This window comes from Amphiura filiformis, chromosome 5 (assembly GCF_039555335.1).
Source record: "Amphiura filiformis chromosome 5, Afil_fr2py, whole genome shotgun sequence".
Taxonomy (NCBI): Eukaryota; Metazoa; Echinodermata; class Ophiuroidea; order Amphilepidida; family Amphiuridae; genus Amphiura; species Amphiura filiformis.
This window is the reverse complement of record NC_092632.1, coordinates 50288542-50315255: the sequence shown is the minus strand read 5'-3', so window position 1 is coordinate 50315255 and position 26714 is coordinate 50288542. Positions and strand designations below refer to the sequence as shown.

The window sequence follows — 26714 nt, the reverse complement described above, 5'->3', positions numbered from 1 at the left end:
CCGATCGGTGTCATGTCATTGATGCGCCTTCTACAGTAATCACTGCGTAAGGAAGACGAATGAACAAAGCTTTAACCTACATATGAGTTAACACTCTGTCGCTTTAGCGATAAATGAATAATTTTTGACCAATCATTAAGCACAATTTTGTCTGCATTGGAAAATAGCGTTGTTTAATTGGTTTAAAGGAAATCGTTCGTCGCTCAGTGACTGAGTGTAAATTTAGTTTAAATCAAATCGGACCTAGGTCAAAGTTTGGACTCCAGTGCAAGCCAGAGTGATCCTGATTGATAGACCGAGCGGATCAATCATAATTCATGACATTGTGAACGGTAAGATTATTATTATATTTACGGCAATAGAACTTATTAGGCAAACCACACATGCCAGAGAAGATGAGAAGAATATGTGTACAATTTCCAATATTTTAAACCACTGATTTTAAACCAAGAAAAAGACATGACTTATGAGAGAAAAAAATTAGTCGCTGATTCAATGACGACAAGATTTGAGATCATTGCATGGACTTCCTTGATTTATATTCAATTCATTCACAATCACCCATTATCATGTTTAAATGTTTATTCAATCATGTCAACACTGATATTGCCCCAAAAAATCCTCAATAAAGCTAGAGGCTCATTTACATAGGGTCCTAAAGTCCTTGATGAGTCATTTCAGTCACCACTCCCAACTTGTTTTCAATACATTACAATACAATTGTAGTGAACACAAACATGTTCACCCCTTCCCGACTTGTGTATTAAGCGGGGACACTCACGTACATTGTGTGTTTTTAATCGACACACCGGGACAAAATGGCCGATTTCAAAAACATTTTTGATGGAATAATTGACCATTTGGGGTCATGACCCCACACCTGTGTAGTGTCCCCGGTTTTTTTATTGCCTTTTAAAGCTTTTTAGCCATAGGGGATGCAGGTGGTATAGTCTCTACAACCGGGGACGTCCCCGGTTGGCAGATGTCCCCGGTTGTGTGATTAAACACACGAAAATGTCCCCGGAAGTGAGCATTTTCAGGCGCATGATGTTCAGGAACACCACTCTGCACTACACACATGACACATGCTACATGTACAAGCATAGCCATTTAGAATGCATGCTGTGTTTGAACTTGTGACATTCATGACATTTATTATACCACAGCCAAATTCAATACTACCGTACATCATTTTTTACCAGTGGTAGTACGGTACTACATGTAGTGCGGTGTATAGTACAGGGAACCCATACCGTAGTAGTGCTGTGCACAACAGTATGGGATGAAGTGTATACATGTACAAAAAGCATTTGACTGTGTAGACGGCTCAAAATAAGCTAAGGTGTCATAAAAGTGTAACACACAATTATTTTTCCAGCTCTTTTCTTTTGGTCTCCAACCAGGTTTAAATTATAGTATGCACATATATCGTTCATAATACACTAAAAGAAAGATAAGTTATAGACCATTTACTTCACAAATTTAATTTTCTAGCCCTTGCGTACGTTATATTTGACAGACACAATTTTGATGATTTTCTGCAATCAAATAAAAATTTATAAAGTATTACATACCTATTTTGTGGTTATTTAGGTGTAGGACCTACAGCAACTGATTGTGGAAAAAATGTGTCCAAATATTACAATAAGGAGGATAAATTGTTATAAATAAAATATGTGTGTCTGTCAAGCCATAACATACGCAAGATGTCTGTCAAATGTAACATACAGAATAATAATTTGGCAAAAACAGTAGTTCAAGATGGGAAATTGAATAAAGATCACATGCAGTTTATAAATTACATGTTTTAAAACACTTTTATAAACTCTAAACTATCATCATAATGTGAACATCAAGTGATTTTTAATTTTTTAAACGTATTATGTATGTTACTTTTGACAGACACATACAAATCTTATGCACAAACTTATGCGTACAAATGTTTGACAGACAACACTTAACAATGGATTGTGTCATCAAAAAGCTTCTCCTCACAAAGTGATAGTGCCACAAAGCTAGGTGGAGCTAAATGCTATGTCATGTAGCATAATTAGCTGTATCACCCTAGTTTAGCAGGAATTACAGCACCGTCTTGCGTATGTTACTATTTGACAGACATTTCAAGAAAAATTTTAAAATTGTTATATGTAAAAAAAAGATGGCAGCCACTTACAAATTGATTATAATATGGAGAAATGAAGTTATTTACAATAGATTTACCCTTTAGTTTATGCTTCAAGTCTTTGTTTATAAAAACTGAGGGACTTCAAAATCAATCAAAAGTTTGACAGACAATAGTAACATACATAAAGCAAACTTTTAAATCCTTTTTTGATCTGTTAACTTATAATTCATAATGCCTCTTTCTGTTTTTTTGATTGGTTTACTGCACCATTTTGGGAAACAGGTCACATGAATTTCTTTAAGGATCCATAAAAAAAATTAAAAGCTGTTGAAAAAAGGCGTCTCTTGGCATGTTACAAATAAAAGTGTAAAATAGGCATTTTACAGCTTTTTTTTTTTTTTTTATTATTTAGATAAAAAGGATTTTACTTAAATTGTGTATGCTATGTCTTTACTACCTAAACTTGCCACTAAACTAGCAAATATTCCATTTCTATAATTTTTTTTTTTTTTTTTAAAAGATGTCAAAATATATGGCTATAATATGACACCTTAGCATATTTTGAACCAGACCATTCTCTCTTGATTGAGAAACGTATTGTTATGGTGTTTGAGGTAATGTATAGAGTGGTTCAAGTCTTATCTTAATAATAGAGCTCAAGTTGTAAATATTAATTCCACACTGTCTTACTTTAAAAACATCAATATTGGAATTCCTCAAGGATCAATACTTGGTCCGCTTCTGTTTATCATTTTTGTAAATTATAGCTTACCTGATACTCGTACTGTTAATTGTAAATGTACTATGTATGCTGATGATACCACACTTCTTTGTACTGCTAATGACCCTTCTACTCTTCAATCAGAACTACAGACAAACAGATCATATTGCTGATTGGTTCAAGCTTAGAGTAACAATCTTACTTTAAATGTTAAGAAAATAAAGTGTATGTCTTTGGTACTCGTCATATATTGGAAAAGTTCAGAAATGTTCAGAGTATATTATTATAATAATGATAACATTGAGCGTGTGGAAGAATACAAATACCTTGATATCTTATCTTGGTCAACCATATTTAAACAAAATGTCTTCTTGTATTTCCAAATGTTGTGGTATAACTATTAGACGTATTAAATTATGTTCCAAGAGATATACTCTCATCATGCTTGCTAAATGCACTTGCCATGCCAAACTTTGATTATTGTAGCTCTATTTGGTCTAATTGTTGTACTGAGCTTTCAAACTCTCTTCAAATTCTGCAACAGACTAGCTCGCAAATGTTCTTATCTGCTGATATTAGAATGCCTGTTAATGATATGATGAGTATCTTAAAATGGAACAAACTAAATGATAGATGGTCTAACCAAATGTTGGTACTAATTTTCAAGTGCCTTAAAGGTATGGCTCCAAGTTACATATCATCTCAATTTAGTTTCATGTATAGCATGCATTCCAAAGGTACCAGGAGTCAAACCAACTACATTGTACCTCCATGAAGTGTCATGCATAAAATGCAGGGAAAAGAACTAAATTTTACTTCACGTGCTGCCAAACTTTGGAACAGTCTTTCTGCTGATATTAAATGTAATTATGAATCTCTCTCAATTTAAGCATAGGATTCTTACTTCATAAATTTGTTTATTCCAGCTGCATTTATAGGCCCATCTGTAATTTGTAATACTAGCGGTCACCCGTCTTTCGCGGTCAGAGCCTTAAGATAATATGCCTGTAGTCTGGACACAGTCACTGAATTACATTATACCTTTTAAAGTAATCATACAGTATTATATAATACCAGGGACTGTGTATGAACACCTAAATAGTCACACATCAATAATGTCAACATTTACTCAAAAGCCTGGGGGTGTGTCCTTTTTGGAGGTCAAGATTGTCAATTGTGCTAATTATAATATGATCCAATTGCCTATTTGCCTTATCAAACCACTGAATTTTATTTACCATGAATAGGCCTACTCTGCTTTGAATTATGCTATGTTATCAGCATTGTACCTGCAGTCAAGTTAGCTCAACTTGGAGGAAATCACAAAAGGTTCATTGTACCTGCAGTCAAGTTAGCTCAATCGATAAGGGCATAAGGCGTTCGACTGTGGTACGAGAGGTTGTGGGTTCGAACCCTGGCAGTGCCTATACGCTTACCCTGGCAGTGCCTATACGCTCACGTGGAAAAATTGAGTTACCTTGAAATTCCCCTGGACAAGGAACTCACTGCTAATTTGTCTCGTTGTAACCCGTGCATTTAAACTCGGGAGCTGATCCTGGTTGCGATGGTTATTTGTGGAATGTCTAGGGTGTGCGCTCTTGAAGCAGCAAAGTCCCTGATTTGTTGTTTAATGGTTTGTGGAATGATGTGGGGCCGTAGTGGTCAGCGACAACCTGTAAAGTGTGCTGAGGCTTGTGGATCAACGTCTAGGCGTTGTGCCAAAGCGTAGCGCACTATAAATCACTGCGCTTTTTTTTTTTTTTTTTTTTTTTGTATGATCATATAACTATATATGAAATCAGAGTATAAGGAAATGTGAATAAAATTGTTTCATCTGCTCAGTGGTGTAGCCAGGACTTTTTCAGGGGGGGGGGGCAAGGCAAATTTCATGGGGGGTGGAGAAAATTGTCACAAAAAAGTAAAAAGTACAACAAATTTATCCAAAATGGGCTAACAAATAAAGAGTACAACAAACGCGATACAAATCTTAAATATCAGATCAGCCAGCATATACCACAGGGGGCCAAGAGGGAAGTGAATAAAATTGTGTTCATCTGCTCAGTGATGTAGCCAGGACTTTTGCAGGGGGGGCAGCAAGGTACATTTCAAGGTGGGGGACAAACTTGGACGAAAATGGTAAAAAATGGGCTAAAAGGTACAACAAATTTGTCCAAAATGGGCTAAAAAGTACTGTAAGGTATAAACAAATGCATAACAATCTTAAATATCAGGGTGGCACTGGCCAGCATCCCACAGAGGCAAGACTTTTCACATATGATATGGTGGCAAGAAGACTTGCTTCGATCATGATCTAATTGCAATTTCAAGCCATTGATTTATATGGAAAATATACTAAATATTATATTTCTAAATGATAATCTCCTCTCATACCATTAATCACATTAAATAAAACATTTACATGTACACAAAATATACAAAATGTACCAACTGCGGAAGGCTCTGACCGCGAAAGACAGGTGACCGCTAGTTAAAGTAAAATCATACTTTTATTTCAAACTTTTCTTATCGTATGAGCAAGGCGGTCAAATTTGTTATGGTATGGACTAGCAGTAGACAACATTTTGGATAGCAGTTTGCACTTTCAGAGCTGGTTATTTACTTTTTATGCAATACTTTTTTATGCAATACATGTATAGACATGATATGGTGATAAATTTTTTGTTGATCGTGTGGTGTAGTTAGACAAAATATATTGTTCTGACAGTAAATCTCTAAAGCCTTTAAATTTTTTTGTTTTATACCTAGGTTTTGAAGTAAAACTGAACACAAGATGAATCGGGTAAAGGAAAAGGCAGCCAGTAAGAAGTCTGAGAAAGCAACATCACCGTTGTCAGAAACAGGCAAACTAAAGGACAGGACTACACCCTATTTAAATGGTAGGTACTGTGTTGACATAATTCTCAGCAAAAAGTTTTTCATGACATGTTTAAAAAAGGGCATTTTGTGATCCACAGCATCATCCCCCACTTTTCTCAAAAAAAGTTGAGATTTTTATATCACTGGAAACCTCTGGCTATACAATGTCATGTACAAAAAATTTCTTGCAGATTAATTCGTTTAGCAAAGATATCGTGAAATTTGAATTTCGTTCTGGTATACCAGAACAAAATTACAACACATTGTCTATGGAGCAGAATACACATAATCATGCATAACTCGCAAACGCAAAATCTCAATCAACTGCAATTTTGGGAAAAAGTTTTTTTCGTGGATATCTACTGAAAAATGTCATAAAAAGAGGATGCTAGGATCACGAAATACTCCTTTAGGATCATTGTCAACAAATAAAAAACTCTGTGGCAAACAATGGCAATACTGGGCTATTCTAGCTGAAATCCATACACCAGGTAGTAATAAGTAGTACATTGTAGTATGGAAGACATGAACTTAATCTTCCACAAAGTGAGTGTAATCTACATCCCTTGTGTAGGAGATTTATGTTTTCCAAAGTGGGTATATAGATTTCAACTGGAATAGCCTAGTTAATATTATGATTTTATAAATTACTTTTTATTTTATTATTTTATTTTATTTAGATCTTATTTTGCCTAGGAACAAAACTCCTTGGTGATCAACACTGTTTTTCAGTTTGGCCCAGGGGTCAAACTAAATACATCAAAATGCATAAGAAATACATTACAAAAGAATTACATACCATGAATTTCACATTGATAAGAACACACCATAAAAATACACACACAAAAAAAAGCAAAACAAAACACATCTGTGCTGGGTCAGTGATCAACCCAACACTGTTTTCCAGTTTGGCACAGGGGTCAATCAAAATGCATCAAAATACATAAGATGCATTGCAAAAGAATTACATGTACATACCGTACCATGAATTAAACATCATAAAAGAACGCACCATAAAAAATACAAAAAAAAAAAAAAGCCATATCTGTGCTGGCTGGCTGCAGTGTGTCAGTATCCACAGGCTACTATATGATGGCCCACAGACACAGTCTGCACTAGCAGCAGACCAACATCCTGTAGAATTAAATAATTAAAAACATAGACCATAAATGAAAGATCTATCTAGATAAAACAGCCATCAATAAACTTGTCATTTGCACATTGATTTGAAATTGCCTGGTGTAGGAGGCAAGGGAACGTTCACATGGGCTGGTAATAAAAAGAGACCACACCTCTGGAGATGAATGTTCTATTTGCAGACACACTAATATTTAATAGGTGGAATGACCAGGTTATCTTGAGACCCTGATCTTTAAGTAGCTTCTTTAAAAATGAAGTGCAGTTAGAATTCTGCTGAACTTTGATATTCTCATGTGTGTTGAGCTTGTATCAAATTATCAAATTTGTTTTGATACAGTTACAAATTTGACTCTAAAACAGAAGCTGGTTGAAAGTTACAATTCAGCCCATGCTACGTAAGACAAGTATGTTTTTAAGCCAAGCAATTATTTCTGTTTTTCATTTAAATTTGGCATCAAATTTATCTTTGGGTTTAATGAGATATCATGCATACCTGCCAAGTGTCCCGATTTTGGCGGGACATCCCGATTTTAGACCCCCCAAAACGTCATAAAATCGGGATGTCCCGATTTTCTAAAAAATTTAAAAATAATTTTTTTTTTTTTTTTTCAAAAAATATTTTTGGCCAAAAAAAAAAGGTTATAGGCCCTAAATTACTTGTTATTGAAGGTTGGAAACCATAGAAATACTGCTACTTTTTTTTTTTAATGCCATTTTTTTTTTACAAAGTTGGATTAAGTTGTATATTTTGATTACTTTTGCTTCTATTGAACAGTCAGGGACGCATTGAATTAGTGTACATTGTTAGCTGTTCAATAGAAGCAAAAGTAATTAAAATGTACAACTTTATCCAACGTTGTAAAAATAAATTGGCAATTTTTTTTTTTTTAGTAGCAGTATTTCTCTGGTTTCCAACCTTGAATAGCAAGTAATTTAGAGCCTATAACTTCCTTTTTTGGCCAAAAATATTTTTTGGAAATAAAAAAAAAGAAAAAAAGAGGGGAGGTCAAAAATTTAATGAATCATCATTTTTATATTGCGCATTATATATATATCAATTTCAGCCACGTAGGCCATGTTATTAGGCAAAAAAAGAACTTTGAAGAATGTCTCTCATGTACAAAAGTATAGGAAACTGAACATTTGAAACCACTTTTTTAGGATGAAGGAAGCATTTTTTCAAAAAAGTCTAAAACAGGTTTTTATGTCAAAAGTGGTCTTTTGGGGTGCTAAATCTGCTAACATTGCCTGGGCTTATGTACCTACTTTGCATATTTTATGGTATAATTTTGAGAAAACAAGTCAAGAAAACAGACTTGAAGAAGATTGCATATATAATAGATATTCTTCAAGGCTGTTATCTAGGTTTGTTTTCTCAAAATAACCTTATTTTTTAATCCATTTAAATGTCATTTCCCCTCAGAAATGGTGTTTCCTGTAGTGTAAAATGTGTAGAAACCCTCTGGCTTCCGGGGGCTTCGCCCCCTCGACCCCCACCAGGGGCCCTTAAGCAAGCCCCTGGCCGTAGTCACAAGCGTTACGCCCGCGTCGCGAGCTCGCTCCGCTTCGCAAGTGTCCCTATTTCTAGTTTTCAAAAGTTGGCAGGTATGTATGATATGACAGATCTCAAAATCAATTTTACCAAGATCAAACTAACTTTGAACTTAAACCAAAGGGGAAAAAGACAGTATACTTCCAGGTTCGTTCCACAATTGTTTCATTATATACTTGACAAACGTTGAATCTTCATGTGCATTCTTTTATGATATATGCATGTAAACAGGTTGTGCTGAATATGTACGCTATTAAACATATTACACTATTTTGGCCTATATTCATAACAATCCAATATGGAATAGCATTAATTACATGCATGGATATGGAGTCTAATCTAATCTCTTTGCTTAATTTAAACATATTTTCTTCTCTTGTTCCCCATCTGTTTGTAGAAATGATAGAGTGCCTTGTGTGTGGAGGTAAAGCATCAGGCATGCACTATGGTGTGTATTCATGTGAAGGGTGTAAGGTAAGGTCATTCAGCTGAACCAGAATATCTAATTTAAGTTTCAACATAGAGCAATCATTACAAAAATGAAACATTTTGATGAGACAGACTCAGACAAATTACTAAGTTGGAGTAAGTATTGAAATGAGATAAATTGATATGTGGAGGAATTTACTTTTGTGATAAAACTATGGGAGCAACTGTTCTATAATGGTCATTTCCCCTTTGCTTTGAAAACCTTGCCCATATCGGAATTGGCCTTTTCAGTAAATCCCATAAGATTTTGCGAGTACACCTGAGATGTTGTCACTTGACGTCACACCGACTTGCAATGCGCAGTTACTATGTTCACTAAACGATGTGCACATTGGAGTGATGGGTACTGACGTCAAATGACAACACCTCAGGTGTACTCGCACAGGCTTATGGGATTTACCAAAAAGGTCAATCTCTTGATTGGTGGTGCAGTTGTTTAAAATCTTGTTAAACCTTGTTTAGTGAAACCTATTTGATCTAGCTGATGACCAAAATGGAAGCTACTGAACATCCAAGTAAGGCAATGTAAATCTTGGTAGACCTAGCTCTCCTCATTAAAGCAAAAAAAAAATCCTTTCACTCGCTGTGGCAGACAGACAGGGTTGGCCGGTCAATTTTTTATTTTTTATTTCATAGCCATAACTGTTACTTAATAGGCCTAAAACAAAAAAGCTATATGTGATTTTGGGATGTTTCTCTAACTGCATCACTTCATTCATGTTTTAAAACTGGTTAAAAGTGTGAAGAAATTTACTTTTTAAAAACTTTTCAGGATGTCAAACTTTCTGAAAAAAACCCCATCTTTTTCTGGAATTTCCAAAATTAGTGTCTGTATTTTTTTGCACCTTTAAAACTGTTTTCCAGATTTTCAAGATTTAGGTTGTCTGGAAAGGACCAGCAAATAATCTTTTTGCCTAAAATAAGATATGGTACTGAAACAGGACAATGTATCACATTGGGAATTTGGGATATATGGTAGTGCTGAATGTAAAGGGGGATATGGTGGGTCCTTGTGGTTTGAAAACATCTCTCAACTTTAAAAACAATAGTATACTAACCTCCAGAAAATAAGTAACTCATTTCTGTAATGCTAGAATAAAAGAGAGAAATATTTTGTGTGATGTGAGACTTATCTCAGTCACTATTGGCCATGCATAGGATTTGATTAGTTTCTACATTTTTCATTCATGCAGGGTTTCTTTCGGCGGACACAACGTTTGTCTCTTCAATACAAGCCATGTCCAGCAAATCCATGTGACATCACCACTAAGTCACGTAACAAGTGTCAATACTGTCGCTATGAAAAGTGTCTCAAGCTTGGAATGTCTACAGAAGGTATGAAGTTAGCTCAATTGTCTACATGTCTAACTGGTACTAATTAGATTCACCAGTCTAAAAGGTTTGCTAGTACCCTAATTCTAACTCTAACCCTAACCACAGATTAGTACAGACCAATCACAACCAGTCAAAGTCTCCATGTTTTGTATGCTGTGAATTCTCGTATATTCATGAGGGCCGATTGTTCCATCGTGCTGTGTCTAACAATCACGCCAGCAGTTTCGCCTGTCGCATTTCATGGAACAATCGGCCCTCATTATCGGGTGATGCTAAGAGTTTGACTGTTTGGAGTTGGTCTGTTACCTCTTTCATCCATGCCCTAACCCACACGCTAACTTTTGGACTAGTGAACCCTTTACATGTTTTGGACTAGCGAACCTTCTTTTCAGAGTATCGAACCGTATAAGACTAGCACCTAGCTGCACACGATTACAATTGTGCCCATTTCCTTCAGTTTTTTTAATATCAGAGGCTATTTTATCAGATGCCATTTTATCAATGGCTATCAACGGCCATTTTATCAGAGATCAGAGGCTGCTAACAAGTACAAATTGTTTGCATTATTTGTCTCATTAATATTTTCTGAAGTCCAAAGACACCTGTTTGTCAAACACATTCACTTTAATATATTTAATTTGGAGTGGTATGGTATACATATTAATTAAATGTGTATGAGTCTTGAAATATAATCACAAGGTGAAGGGTGGATTGTACCAGATCATGAAATAGAACAATCATCTGATAGAGTCATCAGATGAAATTGTTGATTTTTTTTTCTACCAGGGTAAACTATTAATTTTGTATATTGTTTTTTTTCTAGCTGTGAGAATGGGACGGGTTCCCAACGCTGAAAAAGATAAAATGATGCAAGAGATGACAGAGGCAAAGCAGTGTTCTCCAGCAGTTTCACCAGATACAGAGGAAGATATTGAGCACCAAGAATTTGTAGAGAGAATAACAAAGTGCTATAGAGAGTGCTACATGGTTACTACAGAAGACGAAATAGAAGGATTCAGGAAATATTGCAGTTCTGTAAGTTAATTGATACAGTGGTGTTAAAAAGAGGTTTGTGTAAGGGACATGAAGGGTGCATACTGGACTGTACATTGTCATATTATTGTTCATAAGAAATTTTGCAGAAAAAAATTGACAGTTTAAAGTAGTAAAGAGACTTCTGGGATACCCTGTGCTTTTACCCTTTGAATTCATTTAGTTTCTGACTACTTAAGTCTGAGGAAACTACACAAAACTACACAAACATATTTTCTCCAAAATATCTTAAATTGTCCTTCTTTCTATTATATATTCCATCTCCAGTGACACCTAATTAATTAATTTTCCTGGATCTTTGGATGTATTGTAATACGTAGTACATGTCAATATCAATATAACATGGCTGTAGTGCTAGTTTTCATGCCCTTCCAGTGAGCATTGGCCTAATCCTTCCCAGAACAATATGAATGAGGTGTCGCTGGAATTAGAACAGATAATAGCACAAAACCAGGAAGAATGTTTTCAAATATATTCTCATCTGAAATCTTTGAACAAGTTCATTTAGAATGTTAGATTCAACTGTTAACATCTTTTTTTTTGTGCAATACCAAGAAAAATGAGTCTAACATCTTTTTGCTTGGAATTACACAAAAAGAGATTTTGTCATCTGGTGTCCCCAGCTGATATATAACAAGGATTGTCAGTAAAATAGATATTTGAAGGTTTCTTTGTACAAATCCAAAAATTTGGATTGATGTTATGTACCTCAATGACAGTTTCGTGCTAGGACTTAGCACTTTCTCAAATTGAGCAACCAATTCCTGCACATCGTTGGTTGCTTCTGGATAGAGCTGGCGTAGATGGCGCTGTTAGGACTCCAGCTCCAGCTTCAGCTCCATCTGCAAGCAGCCGACGATGTGCAGGAATTGGTCAGTCAATTTGAGAAAGTGCTAAGTCTTAGCACAAAACTGTCATTGAGGTACGTAACATCAACCCAAATGTTTGGATTTGTACAAAGAAACCTTCAAATAGCTATACCCCATGATTGAGTCAAAAGGGACCAGTGGAATGCTAGACATAAGCAAAATGCTACCAGATATTTACAAAAAATAAACATGTTTTTGCATGTGGAAATTTAAAAGAAAGGGTAAACTCATGGGGAATTCATGTTAAATTCTGCACCTTGAAAATGAATTTATCAAAAGATAAATTGAGATCATATAGGTATTCTAATTGCATTTAAAAGTTGTAGAAGCATTAGGAATTAAGTAAAACAGTCAATTTAAAAAAGAAATTAACTTACATTTATCAAAAATGGTAAAAAAATGATTTAAATCAGTGATTTTTTTGACATCATGATTTTAATCAATGTGATTTAAATCAAGCAACCCTGATATTTAAGTAATTTTGATTTTAAATTCTTTTATCATGACTGTATATAACTTTCATTTTTTTTTTAGGATTTTGAATTCAGGTTACCATTTCCAATGAACAGAACAGTGACACACAATGGGACACCAAGTTTCTCCTCCAGTCAGCTTGAAGGACCACCAAAGAAACTACTCAAACACATGCATGTTATACGCCATGTAGCGTGTACAATGGAGATGGGAATTCACAAAAGTGCAAGATATATTAAGAAAGTGGATGAATTGCGCAACCTTGATATGACCGATCGGTTGTGTCTTTTCAAGCAGGCCAGTCTAGAGCTTGCTATGACTTTTTGGGCAAATCGAATGATTGATGGTATAATTCATTTTCCAGAGGATAACACCTACCATGGAAAAGATCCTGAACATCAGTTGCAGTTTTTTAAACTTGCGCAGAAGGATTTGATGGATGCCAAAAAGCGTTATTTCTCCCAGTACAATAAGCAGAAACTGACTGATTCTGAGAAGGCCCTGTTTGCCCTGTTAATTATTACTGCTCCAGGTAAGTCAAAGAATTTTAGAAAAGGATAAGACGGATAATGTCTGTCATATAGATTATCTTATGCTATGTGAAATCTGTGTTTACTCTTTTAAATATCCCTCTATAATTTTTTCCATGCAAAAGTGACTGCAGTACGAAACTAGGCATTTTTGAAATAATATCATATTCATACATTCAATTCCCAGTAGAACTCCACAAAAATGGCCAAAATAGCTAGTGGGGTTTCTATCACTTTACCTTATGTATTATTTTGGATCAGAATGGACAGAAACCTTTCCTAACAGATAATGGGTCATTTTTTGGTAAGGTGCCTATTTGCAGTCCTGCCACTTTCAGAGGTCATAACTATAATACGTATCGAGATTTAAAAAAAATTGCAGTTGTTGAATATTGACATCAATTATATCTTAAAATACTGAAAGAAGTTCTTATTTTCGAGAAAATTGGGTGTACAGGGTGCCCGGGACAGGGTGTCACAACATCCCATGTCTTGATTGGGGGTCATCAAAAGTTTTGATGCTGATATCTTTTAGTGGATAATTTCAGCAGCTTATAAAACACCAGAAATTATAAATTATTTGTTGTCTTTTGTGGAAAAAGTTATTGAAACACATCTTTCATAGCAAGGAGTAAAAATAATTTCACCCTTTATGTCTGAAATTTCCTGTCCTGAAATTTGCGTCATTTACCGTCCACGAAAATTGAAAGCGCTCTGAGAAAAAGACCAATTTTGTTAAGTCATATATTTGACATGGAGAAAACAAGCCAATCTAGCTGCAGTCAATTCATTTAGAAAAAAACGGCTCTTGTGTTGGCGCAGCAAATTCATAATAACTTTCTTCACTTGTACAGGTGGGTACCTTTCGAACGCTTCTGATCACTAAATGTTCGCATTATTTATTTTACTTTTTTTCTTCAAAATTACATCAGTTGTAAGTTTATTTCTATTCACCTCATTTATTGACCATGTGTACATTATAGTTTTACTACTAGGGTCGTAAGTGACAGAGATGACGACCGTGATGGAGATGACATAAGCTGCAGAGAAAGCCGAAAAAATACATCAAGTTGCTAATAAAGATTGAGCCAAACACTTTTTTCACTACATTGGAGACATATCTCTTTCTTAATCTGTAAAAAAATAAATGGAAAAATTATTTTGAAATGTCTATTTTCCAAACCTTCAAATATATGCACCTTACCGAAGAATGACCTATCATGATGATTACTAATATTATTTCATCATTTTGACTGAAGAGTAACAAAAATTAAAATTTGACGGAAACGGCACATTGGTTTTTTTAGCACTGCAGCTTTTGCGTATGCATGTACATACATTTTATTTCAATCAAATGAAACATACAAAAATTAAAAAGAAACAAAATTTGAATGAGAGGCCAAGAGGCCCTCGTACACTGACCTAAGTTACAACATACAATTACACAAACTTACCAAAGGAAATTAAAAAAGAGAAGAACATGCAAAGAAAGAACCAATATAAATATTCATGACATTAATAAATGGACATTTCTTTTATAATTTGACAGAGTAACATGTATAATTAGTTTGCATGTGTGTTCAAAGTTTGGTCTGTTTAGGTACATTGTAGTAATAATACGTGCTTGGTTGCTATGACATATGAATTGAGTTAAAAATGTCAAGAATAATGAAAGTGTGTGCAACATAACATCATACATGCTCAATTATTCTTATTCTGTATTTTAGAGTACTCTGTCCTTTGATCTGCCATAAGTCTTTATCTCTAAATCAGGCCTTTTCATCCTGTCTGTCCAAGTTGATCAAATTACGCAGGCTGCACATGGTTTATGTACATACAAAATCATCTGGTTATGACACAGTCTGTGATTATGACTTCTCACAATACACAATGACAGGCTAAAAACTGTGGGTAGTTTTGTTTTTAAAAAAAGGGTCATTTATATAGGGTAAAAAAAGTAACATTAAACATTTTTCATTTCTAGATGGTCTTGCTGGTCGCACAAAAATTACCAGCATGGTGTGGTTGCGTGGCGCCTTTTTAGGGTGGGGGAAGTTTGTCTACAAAGTGTATTTTTTCGGAATTATTATGTAATTGCAATGAAACCAGGAACATGGCAATATTGTCATTTCTGAGATTTTTCTTATATTGCTGTCTAAATGATTGATGAATGATGGTGTATTACAAAATTACATACATACTCTGAATGATGGCCTTAAAGGTGTGTGGGATGGCAGAAGCCATATTTTTCCAGTTGAAGTCATTTAACTAAAAAAATGTAGCATACTTCTTAATTATATTAATGCAGGATATGAGTCAATAAGCCAACAGTCACGTTATATTTCCATCCAGGTCTAAACTTCACTTCTTTAGTTAAGGCCAATAATGTATATAAAAAATCATGTACATGGGTGGAAATTACTCCCAAAAATGTATATCAAGACTTGGGATCATCTTTATATAACCCATTCCACTCTTTTATATCAGCTTTATTATTTTGTCTCAATATTTGAGTGTAGATACTGCAACACCACCTTAAGTAGGTCTGTCAATATGTTCTGTGAGTTGTGTGGAAACCGGTTACATTATGTAGTATTCAACTTCACTTCCAAGAAGGTGTTGCCATTTGTAATATAACTTCATTAACTTCAAAGTTGAGTGTATGGGTCATTGAAACTTGACATATTCAAGGTAATAAAGCAGACATGACTTGAACTGCACAGAACATAAATGGCTAGACCTTCTCTGTTGGGATGATGGCAGGAGCAATGCCAAGTACACTTCACTTTGATATCTGATATTTATGAAATATTGCATGTGTCTGAGAGCAATTTGTAAAGTGACATGGACATTGATTTATGCAACGATCACCATGAATGAAATCGATTTATACAAAGTTGTTGGCCTTGTCCAATATATTAACAAATACAATGTCATATTTATATGCTCTGACCCCCTTATTTGTAGACAGGGCACTTAACATGGGGGCATTGTATTGATTTGCCGTTGGGGATTCCATCGTGTTATTTTATGAAAATTCTACAGTACATTCTTACCATTACATTGCTACTTGGGGGAATGGACTTGAGGATGAATACATTATATGTAAATTTGTCCCTTGGATGAAGACAGATTGACTGTGTCATCATGACAATTTCCCCTTTGGCTTTGAAAATGACCATAGGGATGAGACAACAAATAGTTTGTTTCCTCAAGTCTGCATAATTTAGTTTCTTCAAATGAACTTGATTTGTTCTTGATATTCATATATCTAGGAAATGTGTCATCAAGGGATTCATTTCATGTTGACATAAGTCATCAAATCAAGAGCAGAATGCTTGCAACCAGCTTTCAACTTAGCAGTTTCAATGCAGCTTGGCTAGGGATACAGGGTCACTCACTTTGACGATGATGCAGTGAAGCAGCTCTCTATATTGAGTTGTCTTGCCCAAGCAATCGGCTTAAAATGTTAAAAAAATATTGGAATTGTGGTTTGAAACATGATTTAAAGATACATGTACAAGAGAAATTGTGCACTGTCTGCCAAATCATATTGAAGGGAATAAAAAGAGGGAGGAAGAAAGAGAGTGAGAGAAGAGGGGTTTGAACAAGTTTAAACTTCGGATTTTATTGTACAATATTAAAACAAATTATTTGCTTGTTTCTAGAATATTTGGTCATGGTCAAACGTAAATGTAGAACTAGAAGAACCTAAAATAACTTAGTCTCATTTAACATAAACTGGTCACCATGTTCTGATTTCATTAATATCCTTATATTGTTGAGCAGGTGCATTTGTCATCAAGAAGTCTGTCCCCCAGTTGTGAGAAAGGTGAATGGCCAAGGTTGAAGATGCATCGTAAAGTGCATCTTCAATGTCCAATATATGTTGTAAACTATACCTCATAAATTCATGATCGACCATATATTAACCCTACACATACTCTTTCTGCTGCCATAATAGCCAAAGGTGCCTTCCTTCAAGATGTTTTGGATACATGCTCCTACATGTTGTCTGTCATTGACTCATCTATCATGTTTGTGCAAATTATGCAAGTTAATTTAGGAGAATCTTATGTGATGGAATAGAACACATACTTTATATACTATGAACTATAATTTAACACAATATGAAAACATTATCTAAATGATGTCAAAACATTTGGGTGTTGAAGGTAACCTGCAAATAAGATTAAAATTACAACATGAAATATATGTAATCATATTATTGTCTCGTTCTAATATGAAGTGGGCGGATGACCGCCTGTGAACTTCTTGTTATTTCCTCGTTTCATTTGATGTTGGATTTTTATTGTCATACATACGGGATTAAAATTCTGCTTGTTTTCAGCCAGAGCTCAGAAATGTACATAATTACGTCTAATTTTAGCACTTCCTTAGGGTCCCTGTCTCAAGACTAATGGTTATACATTGTGCATAATTGGTGTGAATTTGGTTTGCACTGTCGCAATGCTCTGAATCAGTCTTTCATGTTCATTTGTCAAAGTTTCATATAAGACAAAAAATATGGCTTTGTCTTTAAAATCAGTAAATGCACGAAATGCACCAAATAATTTAATTGCATTTTGGCCCACTTTTTTTTATTTGTTTTTTATTTTTAATTGTCAGATTTACTCCTGACAACTAAACTTGCCCCCAAAAGACAACAACCATGACATCTCCTTCTAATAAAATCTCTTTTTTTGTAGCCTATATATTGATTAAAAACAACATCCAAAATTTAGGGTTAAAAAGACAAAACAACCGACGTTTCGGGAGCATAAAAACATCCCTTTTGCAAGGTTAAAACAAGTAGCACTAGTCTACAATATATATATTGATTAGTTTTAAATTGTAAATTGTAAAAACACAGGTCAATATAATTCATATCTTTCTTGGTGCAATTTTGGCAATGCTTAAAGCCATATTATAACATTTGCTGAGGAGAACGCCCTCAAAATATTTTTAAATTCTGGTTTTTACATGATTGTAATGTACTTTAGTCAATAAAGATACTCTACAAAAATCAAGACTTTAGGTGAGCACTGTAGTTTTGTCAAAATCCGAGATTGTGAATAAAACGATGGAACCGGCGTTTTATTATTACGATGGAAATATTAGTCGAACACATATGCACAGTACGAACACGGCGTGTGGGATGCACATACACACGCGCCCGAGGATTGTACCGTATTACAACTGCGGGAGTAACATGCATGGGCGCTAGTAGTAAATTCCAATTTTCTATGCTTTACCTCACTTGTTCGGCTCAAAATTAAAAGGGGACATATCTGACAGTAAAAGCTAACATTTTATGGAAAATAAATACTAATCTATTTTTACAGAAATGTTATAATATGGCTTTTAAATGTGTTCATACACATCTAGTTGAGAGCAGTGTATAAGGCATGCCTTCAGGCCAAAAGAAAGTTAAAAATTGACAAGGGTAGGGTGTCATACATGTTAGGCCTAACTGCATGTACATGTATGTAGTTATGTACATATAAGATATGTTAAATTGTTATCGAGCAGGTGGCCCCATAACAAAATGACAAGGGCCTGTAGCATTCCTAGGGACTCAAATCAAATAGGCCTTGAAGTACATTTTCGTAGCATGCCCTCGGAGAGACAGGAAACATGATATGTTTGTGTGTGTTGTGATGTGCCCTGAGTAATTTAATTTAATTATTAACTTTGTTTACAAGCTGAAAGTATTTCATGAGATGGGAAACCCCCTTGCATTTGCAAGAGTTGGTGTTTTAAGTCATTTTGGGATTCCCCCAAATTATTGTAAACAAAGTCAGATCTATGTTTTGAACTTGGAAATCCCCAGTTCAGTGTATTGCACCATACAAAAACCCCAGGAAGTGATGTAATGAGAAAGGTTAATGTGTATAATTAATCTTGGGAAATCCCAAGCTTGCATCATCTGTGAAGATGTGAATGAAGTGATGGTTTATTAATAGATGATGGGTTTTGCATGAGTATTGGTAAAAAAGCTAGCGGCTTGAGTTTGGACTTTACAGAATGTCATGGGAGATTGTAAAACTCCACATGTGTGTGTTGGTCTTCGTGCTTCAAAAAAGAAGTACCTTTTAACCAGTTTACATAGCCAATAATTGAGCTATTTTTAATACAGCAATGAAGGAGATTTCGAGTACACAAATGTGCTCTTCCTCATCAAAGGATTAAAGTTCTTCTGTTAAATTGCTGGTTTATAAAAACAACACATCTGTCAAATACAGCGGAGCAGTGTTAAGGTTGGTCTGAACCCTGGAATTATGAAAACTTTCGGGCCTCATAACTGCTAAATTATTAGAGTATATAAAAGTATTATACATTTTTAGAATGGAAATGACTTGCTGAATTCATCTGTGAGGTCCAATTTGGGCCAAAATGCTCATTTTGGAGAAAATGCCAAAAACAGGTTTTTTGGCCCAAATTTTTTCGTGCAACGTAACAAAAAAATTGTTTGGCCAAATAATATTTTTTTTATTAATTTTTAAAAACAAGATAAAAATATCTAGGGACCATTTTTTCATTTTTTTTAAATTTTGATATCAGAAAGACATTCTACGTATTCAGAATGCAATTCGATATGTCTGATGTGCTCCCATGTCCCACAAAAAATACTGTCGAAACGCTCAAAACGCTCATTCCAGATCCCTTAAATTACTGTATCAGAAAAGCTACCAGAACGTCTCCGGACCATATTATAATATAACATAGGTAAATATGTCTCTAATAAACGGCCCTCACGAAAAAATTAGGTAAACGAGGTAAAAAATGACTTTATAAAGTGCCCTGGGCGCTTATTGGAATGAATACGGTAGTTAAAGAGACAGGGGTGGGGATGTAACAGGTGGGGTGCAGACACACCTTGGAAAATATTTTCAGGTAAAATCAAGATGGAAATAATGAATATTAATGTATGTAATTTCCCCAATAAGGACAACCTGATGACTGGGGTTTTGATCATGGAAACAACCAAGCTGGTTACACAACTAAGAAGGGACACTGCAAGCAAACTATTGCAAAGTTAATATGTTTATAACATAATGTATAGAACACTCCTTTAATCGTACTTGTTTTCATAGAACGATTTCAAGTATAGTAGACACAAACCTGCATCACTGAATAATTGATTTGATGACATATTTGGCAAAACTTGATAAATTGTTGACATGAAAATACAATATAAATGTACATAATTGCATTACTAATACTTCAGCTGTCTGCTTTAGATTTATCTGATGAATAATCAAAAGCATATCGTATCCCATTTCACTTTGATATCTTTATCATCTTATTGATAACAAATGATGTGTCATACTTACAAGTGACACAGTTTTATGGGATGTTGTTGACAGTGAATTGAATTTATAAGTGAGGCAAAGTCAACACTCTAGCTAAAACTAGTCCTGTAAATATTTTTGTTTTCAAACTTGTGCACTTTACTGTTTTCCACGCTTGCCCGGAAAGCATCTAGATGTCTACTTACATCTGTTTATAATGTACTCTTTGTTTACATAATCACAGCAAACACAAGAATGTTTCAAAACATAAACATGTTATAAGCATCATTGTAAACACAATCAAAGTGTATTATATGAAAAAACACTGCAGTCAACATTTTGAAAATGTCAAAATGTTATTGCAAAATGTTTTTGGCAAACATTTTTGCATAATACTTTGTCAACACTTAATAACATGTTAGAATGTTTTGCATCAAGTTTTCGCAAATGTATTCTGAATGTTATTAGAATGTTTTATACCCTTTATATATAACATTTTCTATCAAACTTTTTGTGTTTGCTAGATAAAACATGAAATAGAGCTGTAGCTCTCATAAATTAATTTGGAATTTAAATTAAATCAAATGATTGTCCATATTTTTGTGTGTCTTTGCAGATCGAGAAGATTTAAAAGATCGCAACAAAGTGGAAGCATTGCAGGAAAAAGTAAGTGCTGCTTTAGAGAAGGAAGTGCGCAAGAACCATCCAGATGCATCCAAAGTGTTTCCCACCACTCTGAGTCTGCTTGTGATTCTTAGAGAGTTGATTCCTGGTCATATCAAGAGATTACACAAAATGAAAGCAGATTTTAATGGGAATCTACCAATTGAGCCATCACCTCTTATGAAGGAAGTATTTGATTTAGATTCATAAACGGTATTACCAGGGTAATATTCATGAGCCAATGAAACTATAGCAGCAGATTTTAATGTGAGTTTCATGCATTGATTTTTGTCAAAATGGATGTAATTTCATGTTTGTGTATTACTGCGTGACACGCGCTCATCTACGCAGTGTTGGCTTGGTCAATTTAATTACAGTGAGCAATTATGGGCTGCAAATGACATGAATGATGGATTTTTATCTTACTTTTGATATTGGTGATTGTTTAATATTTTAGTGACAAATGCCGTATTTGTTCCATTAACCGCGCGGGCACTTAATAAAGTCCATAAAAAGGCTCAAAACATTCATCCATCATCATCAGTGTGTATGTTTCAGACCATGATTCAGATTTTTATGGGCAGTTAATTAACAACTCCTCCTATACCTTTGTACAGGAACCAACCGTTGTTAATCTGTGATGAATCCACATAGCGTGTATGCGAACGCGAGCAAGATTACATGCTAAAGCTGCCCTCGTCAGGGGTAGCGCTAGAACTAAACACTCCAGTGTCCGCAGGGACCCCCGAACTTGTAGAAAATTAAAAAGTAGGGGGTCCGGAGTAGAGTTTGGTGAGTCCGAGTTGCACAAATGCAGCATAAATAGTATGTCTGCAATAGCGCTAGATTGAAAAACTGGGGGTCTGCAGGGACCCCTGAACTTGCAGAAAATTTAAAAACAGGGGGTCTATTTTGGTGGGTCCGGGACCCCAAAAAGCAACCTAGTGCTACCCTTGGCCCCCGTGAAGTAAACCACGCAGACGACGGGCCGCATCGCTGTTAAACAATGGTGAAACATGATTAATCCCTAAATATCACAGTTTGCTTGTTGTAAAGTCAGTGGATGGGCACTTATAGGGGCATGGGCGGTTAATGGAATGAATACGGTACCTTTTTTTATGTTTTTATAAGAATGAGGTTAATGACTGATGTGATTTTGTTGATGCGCAAATAAGACAAATCATTGCCCTTGCGCTTTAATTCTTACACATCACAATGCACTCCCCAGGGTACATGCATTGATTGTTGTCAGTTTGCACTACAACAAAATCATATTCAGTCATTAACCTCTAAACTAAAAAACCAAAGTGGTATACTTTGATCAGTTGAAATAGGTGATGCTCATGAATTGGAAGCCCAGGGGGCCACTTGTATTTCAAGGTGGATGTCATGCTCCTGCAATAAAATAAAAAAGTAAAAAGGGTAGTTTTTCACAGGCAAGCGATGTACATTCATTGTTTAGGGAATCAAAAATGTGTGTTTTACAGGACCTCAAATATGAAAGATCATAAATACATCATTTAGAGTTTCAAAAACATCACAAATCAGAAAAAAGTATATATGTTTGAAAAGGACATTGAACATGAAACATCAAAAATTACAAAATAATGACCATTTTCCACTGTTTTAGGGTAGAAAATGCAACCAAAATACATGTTTAGGCTATCATGGAAGCCTCAGAAAAATACTTGTTTAGTGTCTGTTCTGAAAGTTAATACATGATCCACCTTGGAATACAAGTCCCCCCATTGTAAGTAGTAAACTCAGTGTATATATTAGGGTTTGCGGTGTGCCTGAGCACATTGTGAACACTACATACTTGTGTTTAATGTGTTTCTGTTTGAATTTCATGTGCCAATAGCTACATAAAAATATCTACGGTGGTGGTTAGATTGCAGTCCTGTGGTTTTCTGTAAATGCTGTCTTTGTTTTTCCATTTTGTGTTATTCCCAACCTCAGACTGTTTAGTCTATTTGTAAATACTTACTTGCTTAATTCAAGTGGTGTCCTCAAGCTGTAATTGTGGCTTTCTGTAACTTGCTGTCATCCATTGCTGTCCTGAAGTCAACTGCTGTCAATCCAATGTATATACAACTGATCTGGTGATGCCATGTATAAAACTTGATTTGTGGGTCACTCTTGAAAGCCATTGACTAATTTCTTTCCAAATTGATAAATAATCAGATGCTGCAAGATCTCAATATACATTCCGAGTGGCAGGGGCACACACACTTATATACAAAGGTTGTAAGCATGCTTGTAAATACACTCTCATCAAATTTCGTTGGCTAGGATTTTCAAAATGATTAAAAAAATGTAGTTTAGTAAATCACACCCTTAATAAGGACATCTTTAAAATATATACCCTTAGCAAGGATGGAGTTTGTTATGTACCCTTATAAGACACAATAATGGAAATGAGGAAATGGGTGTTAATTCACCACTTTCTCAAGTTTCAGACCCCATCAGAAGAAAACTGAAACAGTCAGAGCTATTTTCAAGGTCTTTAATCAATGTTTTCCTTTATTTTGAAAAGTTTTTGTTTAGCCTAAGAATTTTCAACTACCATGTGTTACTACCACACATAAAACCCTTATTTTAGTTTTCGTTCACAAACATGCTTACAACCTTTGTATATGAGTGGCCCCCTGTATACATTCCAAACCAAAGATGGTGACAAAGTGAAATCTTGATAGTGAGAAATACTGAAATAACCCCAATAAGTTAGATTTTGTACCTGTTTTTGATATAAATTGTGTACAAATGTATGTGAAATAGTATGTGACTAATAATTTTGTATTTTTTGTTTGTTTGTATTTTCACTGAGAATTTCAGAAAAAATGTTTTCCATGTTCTTCAGTTCATATACATGTACTTCACAGAGGTGTGTTCCAATTACTCACACATTACATAAGTGATGTCAAGTCACAATTCAATTGGTTGTTTGAGTATGGGGTTTCTGAACCATAATCAGTAATAAGAATAGTATGGAACATATTGCCGGTCTCAATATAAACTAGAAACTATTTTCAATTTTTAAAAAATATATATAATTTTAATAAATAAAAAATTATATTTAGAAATATTGAGAATAGAAAGAAAAAGATTTTTTTATATTGTTTTTTATTTGGTAGGTGTAAATAGAGTCATACTGAATTTTCACCTTAAAATGCATACACTATGTGTGTACTTGTAAGCAGATGTATCCCCAAGTCACCACTCAGGTTCCCCTCTAGTGTGCCATTCTGAGCACACTCATGCATACTTATATGAGTGCAAAATGTTGTATCTCTTCAAGCTGCCGTTTGTCAAAATTTTTGATAATATGATCAGATGTTTGGTTAACCCTAATGCTAGTAGACCATATAAAACCATACAGCAACTACAAGACCATGCATCCCACATGATCCAATTGCACAATCTTGCCAAACTACATATACCTACAAAAACATTGGCCGGGCAACGCCCACATGTGTGGCTTGCTATAGGTTCTGCAGTTTGGCACCCGAGGGGTCGGTGGGTCAAATCCTGGGTGAGGAAAACAACTTTTGGGGTTGGGGTTATGTAAGCATACATGTACAAAGCAATACAAGTAGGCTTTAACTAAGGTTGTGTCTCTTCATCCTGTTTTTGAAGCAACTCTGTCTCTGTCTGATTATTCCTAAGAACCACTACTGTTGTATGTGGTGTTTATTTGATAAGTTCAAGGATTCTCTCAGTTGGGTTATTCCATCTATGGTACTTACCCCATTTCTCACCTGTCAAAGGGACACCTACTCCAAATCCCATTGGTTTATACAGGGCCGGTTTCTCCGCATAGAAAATACTAATTTGCCTGTTCTTTTGTAATTATTGGAAGTTGATTCCTATTATAAGTAATTGGAATGGCAAGTTTTGTGGTTTTCTCCATTGCATGCAACAAAAAGTGTCACTTAATTTTAGAGGGCTCGAGATAAAACAGCAAAAAAAAAACCCCAAAAAAACCCATTAATTCGATGAAACAAACTAGCGTGAGGGACACATGCTGACTGAGAGAATGCTTCATCATGTGTAACAAAAAATGATCAGCTATAAGGCAGCCATTGGTGATATTGTTTTGTTTTAACCATTTGACGATATAAGATGAGACGTCTATGATGTGAGGATGAATAAGAGTCTACAATTTTCACCTATTTGGAGCTAATTCAGCTGCATAGTGAGTGAGTTTTTATTTTTAAATGGGGAATGACTTTTTAGGGCAAATAATATGAACCTGTGAAGTTTATCACAGCATTTTGTTAAGTGCATTTTGATGTACTGCTTTCAGAATGAAGCCATGAACGAATATTACAAAATATCTGAAATGTCAGATATAAGTGGTAGATTCCAAAATATTTCAAATGTGTTTTTGGATCAGCACCAAGTAAAATTATTCCATCTTTCTATAAATGTTCATGCCGTGGTTGACCTATTTGACATGGGCATGGGTGAAATAGTGTATGCTTTGTATCTTAACTTTGTTTCAAGCAAGGGTTTCAAGTCAGTCCAGATGATGGTGTAGCCAGTGGTGGGGGGAAGCTATCCTTGCCTCCTCCGGTCAGTAGTCTTGTCCCCCCCATGGCACAGTTGTTTGATGTGATCATTTATTACTTTTACTAAAAATAATGTTTAATTCTAGACCTGGACAATGCCAATATAACAGCTATCACAAGAATACATATATATTTTAAAGCCATTTTTAAGATAGATTTTCATTTCTATATCAAATTATTCATCTTTTTTGTGTCAATTCTTATCCTATAAACTCCATATTTGTGTGAAAATTGAGGGGGCTATTTACATTTATTTTAAATATAAATTAGCCAAATAATATGACTTATTCCTTACATTTCATGATAAAAAGTATTATATGGCGAGGTTAAGGGTAGACGATGTATTGTTGGTCGAAGCAACCTAAAAATCGATTTCCATTATCTAGATCAATATATTATTGAAAATTAACACCTTGATGTTTTGCAAAAGTTCATTCTACAAATTGTATAATCTGCAAACTTGCTTAATTTATTGTTGTTAATGAGTTATGTACGTTTTACAAAAGTGTTGTTGTTTCAGCCCTCTTTACAACGTAACTCAAGAACCACAGCACCTATAAAAGTACATCTGTAATATTTTAATTCTTCTACACGCTCACTATGAATTGAGCAATGCAATTTTTGCCAAAGCTCACTACCATTCGTAAGATGCTGTGAACTACCAAATCACAACAGTTTAAAATAATTAATAACCTTAAAAAGGAATCAAAATTATTTTGATATCAGCTAGAACTACATTCCTTGTATTCAGAATTCAATTTGGTATGTCTAATGTGCTCTCAGGTCCCACAAAAATACTGTGCAAACGTTGCTATCTGATTCCTTAAAGAAATGCAAAAGAGCCACATATATTAAAATTAAAACAATGCAGCAGACCATATGAATGTAATTATTAATTGGTTGCTAATATACCTGTTTAGTGAATTAGTTATGAAATGTTCTAACTTGTCAATTATGTTCACAAGAAATCAAAACACTGCTGCTTAAATTGATTCATCAATTCCATCTCTTAAGGGTAGA

At 34.8% G+C, this 26714-nt stretch overlaps 1 protein-coding gene across 1 annotated transcript; it reads left to right on the top strand.

Moving 5' to 3' along the window:
- Window positions 1–260: 260 nt before the first annotated feature.
- LOC140153308 (peroxisome proliferator-activated receptor delta-like) lies at window positions 261–21768 on the top strand. Its single transcript, XM_072176033.1, has 7 exons — window positions 261–332; window positions 5613–5743; window positions 8813–8889; window positions 10098–10239; window positions 11063–11274; window positions 12696–13167; window positions 21077–21768. The coding sequence occupies exons 2-7, from the start codon at window positions 5638–5640 to the stop codon at window positions 21331–21333; spliced, it is 1266 nt and encodes a 421-aa protein (XP_072032134.1). The 5' UTR covers window positions 261–332; window positions 5613–5637; the 3' UTR covers window positions 21334–21768.
- The last annotated feature ends 4946 nt before the right edge of the window (window positions 21769–26714 follow it).